The sequence below is a fragment of the Canis lupus genome, chromosome 34 (assembly GCF_003254725.2).
Source record: "Canis lupus dingo isolate Sandy chromosome 34, ASM325472v2, whole genome shotgun sequence".
Taxonomy (NCBI): domain Eukaryota; kingdom Metazoa; phylum Chordata; class Mammalia; order Carnivora; family Canidae; genus Canis; species Canis lupus.
In genome coordinates, this window is record NC_064276.1 from 17,750,421 (window position 1) to 17,762,801 (window position 12,381).

At 34.4% G+C, this 12,381-nt stretch overlaps 1 protein-coding gene and 1 long non-coding RNA gene across 3 annotated transcripts in view; one reads left to right on the forward strand and one right to left on the reverse strand.

Moving 5' to 3' along the window:
* The window catches only part of VPS8 (VPS8 subunit of CORVET complex), a 268,885-nt gene that overhangs the window by 133,471 nt on the left and 123,033 nt on the right, over positions 1 to 12,381 (forward strand). The window contains 3 exon segments of the mRNA XM_025451499.3: positions 1,175 to 1,257; positions 2,075 to 2,159; positions 2,961 to 3,059. Of these exon segments, the coding sequence (XP_025307284.3) occupies positions 1,175 to 1,257; positions 2,075 to 2,159; positions 2,961 to 3,059 (267 nt within the window).
* LOC125754293 (uncharacterized) overlaps positions 1 to 12,381 on the reverse strand; it is a 176,151-nt gene that overhangs the window by 74,931 nt on the left and 88,839 nt on the right. The gene's annotated exons all lie outside the window — the stretch shown is intronic.

The following is a 12,381-nucleotide window of genomic DNA, read 5'->3' on the forward strand; positions in this document are numbered from 1 at the left end:
GCAGAAACATAGACAGAGGGAGAAGCAGGCTCCTCACAGGGAGCCTGATGTGGGACTTGATTCCCAGACCAGGATCACGCCCTGAGCCAAAGGCAGACGCTCAACCACTGAGCCGCCCAGGCCTCCCTTTACTTTGGATCTTGAACCTAAATTTAAGAGAAAGCCTTCTCATATTGTTCTAATGACTATGTAATGGTTCTATTATATTTTGAGATTTAAAAATACTGATGATTCAATCTCAACACCCTAGTCCATTTTTTTTCCATCTACTTGATGTGGTCAAAATTAATTATATGAACCCTAGTGTTTTTGTGGTAAAATCTATACACCATAAAATTTATTTTAACCATTTTAAGTGTATGATTCAGTGGCTTTAAGTATATCTCACTGTTGTGTGACCATTATCACCATACATCTTCAGAACTTTATCTTTCTGAACTGAGCCTCTGTATCTGTTAAACAATAACTCCACATAACCACCGTCCTCAGCCCTTGACAGCTACCATTCTACTTTTTATCTCTATGAATTGACTACTTTGGGTACTTCATATAAATGGAATTATATAGTATCTGTCCTTTTGTGACTGGCTTATTTTACTTAGCATGTTTTTAAGTTCATCCATCTTACAGCATGTGTCAGAATTTCATTCTCTTTTAAGGCTGAATAATATTCCATTATAGAATTTGAGGAATATCCATTCCTCCATTAATGAACATTTAGGTTGTTTCCAGCTTTTGGCTCTTGTGAATAATGCTATGAGAAACCCCAGTGTTTAAATAGAGAAATTAATATGTAAACATGGATACTACCTGTGGACAATAGATTTTAAAGAACCATGAGGTATTAAAGCACCAGACAAATTATATGGACATTCTTGGCTTAGTGGACGGTTAATTAGATGTTCTAATAAGGCTTTATTTACACACACTGTGGCATTCCTTCTATGATTGAAAAAATAGAGCCATTTATCTTTTTATATAAGACTAAATTACAATATCACCAACATTATAATGATAGTTTTCTGGTACCTCATACATGGGAAAGCCAAGTGAAAACATCAAGTAATAAGACCAAACAAAAAGTTACGGTTTGTGTGGCTGAATGGACTCTTACGGAGCTAGTAAATAAAAGTAGATTCCAAAGTGTTTTTACTCATTTATTTTAAATGTTAAGGTCCTTTTAGAGTTGCTGCAAGCTGGAGGCATAGTTCAGTTTGAAGAGAGTCGGCTTATCCGGATGGCAGAAAAAGCAGAATTGTAAGTTGTTTTTAAGGCATACATTAATTGCCATATACTAGTTTTGACTTCTCTAACTGGAAGCCCATTCATGCACTGCCAATTTTTAATTAAGAAACCTGTGCAAAAAAAAAAAAAGAAAAAGAAAAAAGAAAGAAACCTGTGCAAATAATAAAAAAAACCTAAATGCAAGTTTTTATCTTTCAAATAAAAATAAATAAATAAAAAGCTTTTGTCTTTCAAGTCTAAAATTAGTAACATTTGCAGAAATTAACAGTGAGTAAATTTGAAGTGCATGTACATTTTAGTATGAAAATGATGTAATCTTTTAATTTACATCTTATGATTTATTATTTTAGTTTTGTTTACTTAAAATTTCCATTATTTTATAGATTTTTGAGCCACCTTATTCATACATTTTTCTAAACAATGCGGAATTTAACATAGCAAATAAGATACAATATGTTAACAGTATTACTTATCTGATTTGTTCAATGTTGAATATTTGACATATTTGATTCTGAACAAACTTCATATAGTTGTTGACTAATAACTATCTTTGTGTGACATATTATTGTTGCTTTAACATTTATTTTGTACTCAGTTTCGAAATTTCTTAGAAACATAATATTCATATTCAGCAGCATTTTAATCTTGTATTTAGAGGAATGGCAGATACTCCTCTCCCTTAGATGCTGTAACTTCATTTTACAGTAGAAATCACATCTACTATATTCATTTTTCTTAATACTAACCTCTGTGAGCAAACTTTTTGAAACAGTAAACTAATAACTACCTGCCTGTTTGGTACTTTGAAGTTTTTCCTCTTATGTTCTAGCTATCAAATTTGTGAGTTTATGTATGAACGAGAACACCAATATGACAAAATAATCGATTGCTACTTACGTGACCCACTAAGGGAGGTGAGTTATGAGGCTGCTTTACCTTTTTTTCTTACTCAGTCCTCCCTTCCCCTTATTAAGTAGAACTATTAAGTACGGATAACTATTCAGTAGAAATGTTGGGTTATATGTTTGCTGATTTCAAGGTTTTTCTTCATTTATTCACCAGATTTTTGTAGAGTGCCTACCATTAGTATACATTGACCATTAAAATAGATATATTTTCTGCAGCGTTAGAACTTATAGTTCAGTGATGGAGATTTGACATAAGGAAACAAGATACTTAATTACAGATGTGATGAGTGCTTGAGAGAAGAAAATGGAGACAAACTTGAGAACATACTGGGAAAACTGACTTCTACAGAGCATCCAGGGAAGGAATCTCAGAGGAGGTGACATAGAGCTTGAGTTTTGGAATTTGAGATGAAGCCAGTCAAGCAGAGTCAATGAAAAGTATTCTAGGAGTGGGACCAGGATAATAGAGAAGGGCAATAGTGATGTGAAATGAAATTGGGAATGTGGACATGGTCGACCAAAGACAGAAGAAGTATGATATTCCCTCATTTGGTTAATGAAATTGAGACCAAAATTAATTGGGATGGATTTGCAACTTCCAAGAGTCTACCCTAAACATTAAACTTATTCTCTTTAGTGTCCATTTCCAGCAGTTTAACTATTTACAAGTGGTTTACCATCTCTAAGTAACAGATGCTTACCAAGACTGGTACAGATAGTAGGTAGTGACTAAATATTGAATGAATGAATGAATGAATGAATGAATGAATGAATGAATGAATAAATAAGTTGTCTTGTGCTCTTCAGGAAGAAGTCTTTAACTATATTCACAATATATTATCCATTCCTGGACACAGTGCAGAGGAGAAGCAATCTGTATGGCAGAAAGCAATGGATCATATCGAGGTACTGATTCAACAAAACTTTTTAAACTTCCCCATTTGTATGGCTATCTCCCAAATTAAGTGTATGCTAACTAAGTAATAGCATATCATTAAGTTGATCTACTTGAGGATTAATGCCTTTTTCAGATTATTTATTTCACCTGATATTTCATCAAATCCATGTCATATACAATGTATTGTATTGTGACTTCTGAAAATAACTCATTCACTCAGCTGCATGACAAACTGGATTTAGTGGGTTTTTGGAACCTTAGAATGACTCAGAGTAGTATTGGTCTTCCTCCTCTAAAATGTGATAGGGAGCCATTCCTCTCAATCACCCAATGGAATTTTTACTGCAATGCGTTGTTCTCTTTCCTTTATTTTTCCATATATAATAGAATGACAGTTCTGATTTTGTTTATGCATGCTGTGTTACAAGAATGCAGGAGTTGACTTTAGAGCAAGAGCTTCTTTTTAAAAAACAAACTTATAGATGCCTAAATGAGGAGACTAATGCACGTGTGGTGAACACATGATCACAAATGCATTCTGAAGAGGACCCCCCAAATCAGTTCTCGTGTTCGTTTTCTTAGATTCATCATGTACACTGCACCTCAAAAACCAACAGTTAGCAGGTTTTTTTATTCTGTTTTATAGATCACTGATAATTGAAAAAAAAGTATAGTGAAAGATGCTGAGGTAATCCTAGTTTTGGAGAGAACAAATCTACAAAGTTTTTCTCCATGTAGCAAAGATCAGCTGATAGGGGAACTTCTGGTGAAAGGCTTAGAGATATAGTGAAAGATATGATTATTTAATATCTTTTTAAAAATATTATACATATGGAAAATGATAAGAAAGGATAAGCTCTGAAACTTTAAGGAAACTGCTTGTGATGTGAATTCTTTCTTCTAGTTCCTGATGGTTGTAAAGTTTAGAGAGATCAGAAATGTGAACAGCATCTTATATGAAACATGTGGTATGAAAGGTGGTATAGTCAGTCAGTAGATCTGTGGTCTGAAGTAATTGCTACACTTTTTCATCTGAAGGATTGAGAACATATATGTTATTTAATGTTACCATATTCCTGCTAACGATAAGGTGAATATATCTTGGTGGAAAAAACCCAGGAAAACCTTTCTCTATTTTCAGTTGTATCTTTTTTTCCTTTAATCATTTTGTATTCTTTTTCCTTTCATCATTCCCTTGTCTCCATAGTTACATTATGGCTTCTTCATTTCACTTCATCTGCATTATGCAGTAGTTTGAGCACATGGACTCCAGACATCTGAAAATGAAGCTTTGTCTCTGTATAATGTGAAACATGATGAATTAATCAATGAGTAAACAAATCACTCAGCAGAAAACTCATACTGGAGAATCAGGAAGTGTTTTTGCTGCACAACAATTATTTCTGCTGACTGTTTTCCCCACATCTGCACATTTTTTTCACCTTGAACTTTTTAATATCTCTTAAGGCCACAGTTAAAAATATATAGACTTTTTGTTGAAGAACTTCTGTGGCTTAAATTATGTGAATAAAATCAACTTTCAATGATTTGAAAGGTGGAGGGAAGTCCTCAATTTTCTGACAGTAGACACAGGTATATAGATTAGTGGTTCTTAACACTTTGAGGGTTATAGACCTCTTGGGTGAATCTCTTGAAAGATTTGGACCCATGACACATAATATTGTGCATATGCACAGATGCATAATTTTGCTTATAATTTCAGGGATCGCCTAAAAGCTATCCTTAGATTGGATCTGTGGATTCCAGGTAAAGAATCTCTAGTTCCAATGGTTTTTCCAGTATGGACAAAATATGTTTCATTAGATTTTTAAAAATATTTTTCATTTTGGGGCACCTGGGTGGTTCAGGTCACTTGAGCGTCCGACTCTTGATTTTGGTTCACCATGATCTCATGGGTGGTGAGATTGAATTCCCATGTCAGGCTGCACTCAGCAGGGAGTCTGCTTAAGTTCCCCCTCCCTCCCCCACTCGCTCTCTCTCGCACTCTCTCTCTCTCTCTCAAATAAATCTTTATTTTTCATTTGAAATACAGAAAACATCCCAAAGAGTGCATACAACAAATGTACAGTTTAATGACACATTTAAAAAAGCAAACATCCAAGGCCCAGATCAAGAAATTTAGTTATTTCCAATACCTTAGACTTTTTGTGTATATCCTTTCCTGATTACACTTTCTTGCCTTCCCTAATATGGCCAGGATCCTGGTTTTTCTGATAATGGCCTGCCTTTCTATATACTGCTACTGCACATATCTGCGTCTCTAAAAAGACATGTTTGTTTTGCCTTTTTCTCACCTTTACATAAATGGAGTTCTGCTCTTTGAAGTTTGTACATTTTGTTGTAGGTAGCTGTGGTTCATTTTAATTCTTGTATAGTATTCCATTTTTACAGTTATATTACAATTTAGTCATTTCTGCTGTTGGTGAACATTTCTATTTCTAGTTTTTGACTATTAAAAGTAGTCCATCCACAATCATTCTCATACATGCATTTTAAACACAGGCATTTCTTGAGGGCAGTCTCACATTACAGCATCAGCTGAGAACTTGATAGAAGGGCAGTTTCCATCTTTGCCTCAGACCTAGTAAATTGGAAACTCTGGAGGTAGGGCTAGCAATATGGTTTGATAAGCCCTCCAGGTGATTTTGATGCATGCTAATGTTTGATAAATCTCTCCTCTGGGGCCTATATACTTGCTAGTTAAATGGGATAAATGTATTCAACTTCACCAGATGCTTGCATTGAATGAGATTTTCCATTAGCTCTATATCCTTGCTAGACTTAAATTTTGCCAGTCTGGTGCATGTATAATGATATTTTATTATGTTTGTAATTTACATACTTTTAATTACTAATAAGATTGATAGTCTTTTTTTGTTTATTGGTCATTTAAATTCTCTTTCTGAGAGGTGCCGATTGAAGTCTTTTGCCCATTTTAAAACTAGAATGTCTCTTGTACTTACTGATTTATGGGAATTTGTCATGTATCCTGAATGTTAGTTTTTTCAGTGATATGTGTTGTGGATATCTTCCACTCTGTGGCTCATTTCTGTGGTTCTTTTAAAAGCAAAGTTCTTCTTTTTTCTTAGTAGTCAAATTATCAATTTTTTCCTTCTGTAGTAAAGAAGAAATTCTCCCTTATTATTGTCTAAAAGCTTTCTTGTTTATTTTTTGTCTTTGAATCTTAGGTCTGCTCAAAAGTTTTTATATATGGTCTGGGGCTGTATGCAATTAATTTTTAAAGTATGGGTGTCCAATTTTCCCAGCAACAGTTATTTTAAAAGGTTGCCTTTCCCCATTGCTTAGCAATACTACTTTGTCAGAAGCATATCAAGGATCTCTATGTTTGATCTGTTATTCAGCACTCTATTCTTCTTCACTGCTCTTATTTGTCTCTGCATCAGTACCACACTATTAAATATTGTTGTTTTATAATAAATCTTGACATCTTTAAGAGAGTATTGGCTATTTTGACCTTTTATACATTTATTTCTTTATTTTTAAACTTTAATTCCAGTACTGTTAACTTTCAGTGTTATATTACTTTTCGTGTACAGTATAGTGATTCAGCAGTTCTGTACATTACTCAGCGCTCACTGTGGTAAGTGTACTCTTAATCCTCTTCACCTATTTCATCCATCTTCCCACTCCCATCCCTTCTGGTAACCATCAGTTCTCTATAGTTAAGAGTCTGTTTTTTTGATTGGTTTCCTTTTTCCTTTGTTTTGTTTCCTAAATTCCACATATTAAATGAAATCATATGGTATTTGTCCTTCTCTGACTGATTTCACTTAGCATTATACTCTCTCTTCACATTCATTCATATTGTTGCAAATGGCAAGATTTCATTCTTTTTTATGACTAATATTCCATTGTGTATATATACCACATCTTTTTTTTTTAATTGAATTTCAATTTGCCAACAGATAGTATAACACCCAGTGCTCATCCCCTCAAGTGCCCTCTTCAGTGCTCATCACCCAGTTACCCCATCCCCCCGCCTGCCTCCTCTTCCACTACCCATTTTTCATTTCCCAGAGTTAGGAGTCTCTCATGTTTTATCACCCTCTCTAATTTTTCCCATTCATTTTCCCCTCCTTTCCCTTATAATTCCTTTCACTATTTCTTATATTCCCCATGTGAGTGAAACCGTATAATGTTTGTCCTCCAATTGACTTATGTCACTCAGCATAATACCCTCCAGTTCCATCCATGTCGAAGCAAATGGCAGGTATTTGTCCTTTCTAATGGCTGAGTAATATTCCATTGTATACATAGACCACATCTTCTTTATCCATTCATCTGTTGATGGAAACTTGGGCTGCTTCCATAATTTGACTATTGCAAATAATGCTGCAGTAAACATAGCGGTACATATATCTTTTCAAATTAGTATTTTCATATTCTCTGGGTAAATACCCAGTAGTAGAATTACTGGATCATATGGTAGCTCCATTTTTAATTTTTTGAGGAGTTTATACACTGTTTTCCAAATCAGTTTGCATTTCCAACCACAGTGCATGAGGGTTCCTTTTTCTTCACATCCTCACCCACACTGGTTTCTTGTGTGTTTTGACTTTAGCCATTCTGACAAGTATGGGGTGATATCTCCTTGTGGTTTTAATTTGCATTTTCCTAATGATAAGTGATGTTGAGCATCTTTTCACGTATCTGTTTCCCATCTGTATGTCATCTTTGCAGAAATGTCTGTTCATGTCTTCTGCTCATTTTAATTGGATTATTTGGTTTTTTGGTATTGTGCTATAGAATTCTTTATGTATTTTGGATACTAACTTGTTATTGGATATATTCCTATTAAGATTGTCTTTTAGTTTTGTTGGTTTCCTTTTCTGTACAGAAGCTTTTTATTTTGATACAATTCCAGTAGCTTATTTTTGCTTTTTTCCCCTTGCCTCAGGAGACATATCTAGGAAAATGTTGCTATGATGGATACAAAAGAGAGTGAGCATGAACAAGGGGGCAGGGCAGAGGGAGAGGGAGAAGCAGGCTGCCCAGGTAATGGGGAGCCTGACATGGAGCTTGATTCCAGGACCCCAGGACCAGGATCCCAGCCAAATGTGGATGCTTAACTGATTGAGCTACAAGCACCCCTGTTTCCATTTATTATTTTTTTAATATTTTATTTATTTATTCTTGAGCGATAGAGAGAGAGAAAGAGGCAGAGACACAGGCCAAGGGAGAAGCAGGCTCCATTCAGGGAGCCTAATGTGGGACTTGATCCCGGGTCTCCAGCATCATGCCCTGGGCTGAAGGCAGGAGCTAAACCGCTGAGCCACCCGGGCTGCCCTCCATTTATTTTTTTATTTACTCTGATTACTTGGTTGACCCATTTGTTGTTTAGTAGCATGTTATTTGACCTCGATTTATTTGTAGTCATTCCAGATTCTTTCTTCTGATTGACTTTAGTTTCATAGCATTGTAGTTGGAAAAGATGTGTGGTGTGATTTCAATCTTTCTGAATTTGTTTGGACTCATTGTGGCCTAACATGTGATCTCTTTGGAAAATGTTTCATGTGCAATTTTTAAAAAATGTGTGTTCTGCTATTTTAAGACAGAATATTTTTAATATATCTGTTAAATGCATCTGTTGTAGTGTGTCATTCAAAGCCACTATTTCCTTGTTGACTGGAAAATTCTGTCCATTAATGTAAGTGGGATGTTAAAGTAACCTGTTATTGTCTTATTATCAATGACTTCCTTTCTGTTGTTATTATCTGCTTTATATATTTGGGTGCTCCCAAGTTGGGTACATAAATACTTACAGTTGTTATATTTTCTTGTTGGATTGTTACCTTTTTAATTATATAATGTCTTTTATTTGTCTCATATTCTTTTTTTTAAGCCCAGTTTGTCCAATATAGAAAGCTACCCTAGCTTTCTTTTTACTTCCATTTGCATGGTAAATGCTTTTTTTATCCCTTCACTTTTGATCTGTATATGTCTTTAGATCTGAAATGAATCTCTTATAGGCAGCATATAGATGGGTCTTGTTTTTTTTTATCCATTATATCACATTGTGTCTTTTGATTGAAGCATTTAGTCCATTTGTATTCAGAATAATTATTGATAGGTATGTGTTTATTACTGCCATTTGTTACTGATCTTACGGTTGTTTTTATAGTTTTTCTCTGTACCTTTTTTCAAATGCTCTCTCAACACACTTTCATGGTATGTTGGCTTTGTTTAGCAGTATACTTGGATTCCTTGCTCTTCATTTTTTGCATATCTTTTACTATTTTTTATATATTAGTAGCTGAATTTTTTTATTGGCAGCAGAAAACGTGAGAGTATCATTCTGCACTCAAATAAGATGTTTAACACATTTCCCCCTCAAAATTCCAAAATGATCTTCCCTTGTGTACATACTGACAAATTCTAAACTATGTTAAAATTCAAATTGCCATTTCAGTAGCTCTATCTCTATCCTGTGACTATTAATAGTACTGAACAATGAGCAGAGCATGAAGCCTATACATCCAAATGTTCCTGTAACTGGTTTTTGATTTGTGATTACCTTAGATTTATATGTAACATTTATGCATGTATTAAGTTGATGGTCACTTAAGTTAGAACTCATTTTTTTACTCCTTTCCCTCCCAGGTTTTAGGCATATGGTGGCGTACTCTATATCCATGTATTTTGTGAATGCCTTGACTGATTTTTATAGATATACTTAATTTTACTGCTTTTGTGTTTACTGCTTACTCTTATTGTCTTTCTTTCCACTCAGAGAGTTCCCTTTAACATTTCTTATGGGACTGTTTTAGTGATGATGAATTCCTTTAACTTTTGTTTGTCTGAGAAACTCTTTATCTCCCCGTCTGTTCTGAATGGTAGCCTTGCTGGATAGAGTATTCTTGGCTGCAGATTTTTTTCTTTTAGCCTTTGAATATACTTGGTCTTTTGGCCTTCAAAGTTTCTGCTGAAAAATCAGCTCTTATCCTTTTAGGGGTTTCCTTTGTACATAACTGTTTTCTCTGGCTGCTTTTATTTTATTTAATTTTATTTTTTTTCCTCTGGCTGCTTTTAAAATTCACTCTTTATCAGTACATTTTGCCATTTTAAATACTGTGTGTCTTGGTGAGGACCTCTTTGGGTTGATTTTGTTGGGGGGCTCTCTGTGTCTCCTAGATCTTGATATTTCCTTCCCCAGAATCAGGAAGTTTTTGGCAATTGTTTCTTGAAATAAACTATCTACACCCCTTTCTCTCTCTTCTTATGGAATCCCCATAATGTGAATGTTACTGTGCTTGATGGTGCTGCTGATGTCTCTAAGACGTTTTCCCTTTTTTTTCCCCCCTCTGTTTTGTCCAGCTTCATTGCTTTCTGTTACTCTGTCCTCCAGGTCATTCTTCTGCTCATCCATTCTTCTGCTTCTTCTAGTCTACTATTTATCTCATGTAATATATTTTTAATTTCAGTAATCGAGTTCTTCATCTCTGGTTCTTTTTGATATTTTCTGTGTCTTTGTTAAGAGTCTTACTGAGGTCCTCCACTCTCTTAAGTCTAGTGAGTATCTTTATGACCACTAATTTAAGTTTTGTATAGGCATATTATCTTTGTTTCATTTAGCTATCTTGCTGTGATTTTTGTCGTGTTCTTTCATTTGAGACATATTCCTTTGTCTCCTCATTTTGTTGAACTCTCTGTGTCTACTTCTATGTGTTAGGAAAGTCAGTTATGTCTCCTGTTGAAAATAGTGGCTTTATGAAGAAGAGGTCCTGTAAGTGCCCTGCAGTGTGAAGTCCCCTGTTCACCCTGATGTGAGAGTCCGTTTTTCTCTCCACTCCATGCCCACGGTGTCCATCGTTCCTGTGGATAGTCCCGTTGGTCCATTTTGCTCTGTACCTTGTCTTCACCCTTTCTACTCCCTACAGTGGGTTCTCCTCTCTATATTTAGCTGTGGAGAGTGTGTTCGTTCTGCCTGTCTTCGAGTCTTTTCTAGGTTTATACTAATATGGGTGTTACCTAGTTGTATCAGTGGGAAGAGGTGAGCTTAGGATCCTCCTACTCTGCCATCCTCCCCACCTATCAACCTTTTATGCTTTTAAATATATTTTATTATGAGCTAGTCAAGTTCTACCAAAAAACTTCTTTTAACTTTATGATTCTCATAGAGATTGCACTGAATCCATCAATTATCTTAAATTTAATTGGCATCTTTATGATATAGAGTCTTCCAGTTTATGACCATATGATATAAGCCTTTATTCAAGAGCTTCTATAAGGGTTTATAATTTTCTCTAGGGATTTTCCATTCTTCATTAGATTAGCTGTCACAATTTCATATTTTTAGCATAAAATTTGCTATTGTTAATGGTATTTTAAACATTTTTATTTCCAATATAAATACAATGTTTACTAGACTTTTATGGAAGTCTTTTATTTCTGTATGTTAACAATTTTTTCATAAATGAATTTTTTCACATTTTGTTTCTTACTCTATAGTTATGGTGAATCTTATTGATACTAAACCAGCCTTGACTAATGTGGATAACCATAACTTAATCCTGGCATTATCCTTTTAAAATATTGTTGGACTTTGTTTTTATTTAGGATATTTGTATCAGTGCTTATGATTATGACTGATCTGTAGTTCTCCTTTTTTATATTATCCTATTGGGGTTAGGTGTCAAAAATTTTGATCGTCTCAGGAAATGTGAAGTTTTGTTTTTGTTTTTCCTATTCTCTTTAAGGGTTAATTAATGTTGGCATTATTTCTTCCTTAAATGGTTGTTAGAACTCACCAGTGATGCTCTTTGGGCCTGGAGTTTTCCATATGGAAAAATTTTTTTAATATTCATTCAGTTTCCTTAGTGATTAAAAATCAAGGCAGGTTTTTCTAATTGTTAAGTCAACTTATTAAAAGACATTTTTTCTAGAAACTTTTCTCTATGTTGTCTAAATTTTCAAATTCTTGATATAAATTCATTCATAATAATTTCTTTTTAATATCTGCAGATTGGTAGTAATATCCCCCCTTTTCATTTGTAGTATTGGTTAGTTGTACCTTCTCTGTTTTGAGGTCTATTATATAAAAGTAGTATAGAGTATAGTTACTAATGTCTGCTCATTATTAAAGAGCAGGTACTGATACAGACATATTAGATGTACCATGAATGTTGCTGTCACAGTAACTTGTCTCATTTTTATTTGACAGTATATCATGTTAATCTGTAGTTGGTCTTTGCATTTTAGCCATGTAAAGCTGCAGTTGGAAGGGTAGAAGAGTAAGTTACAGAAACCAACTTAGAAGAGAGTTTCAAGAAGATAAATAGCCAGCCATAA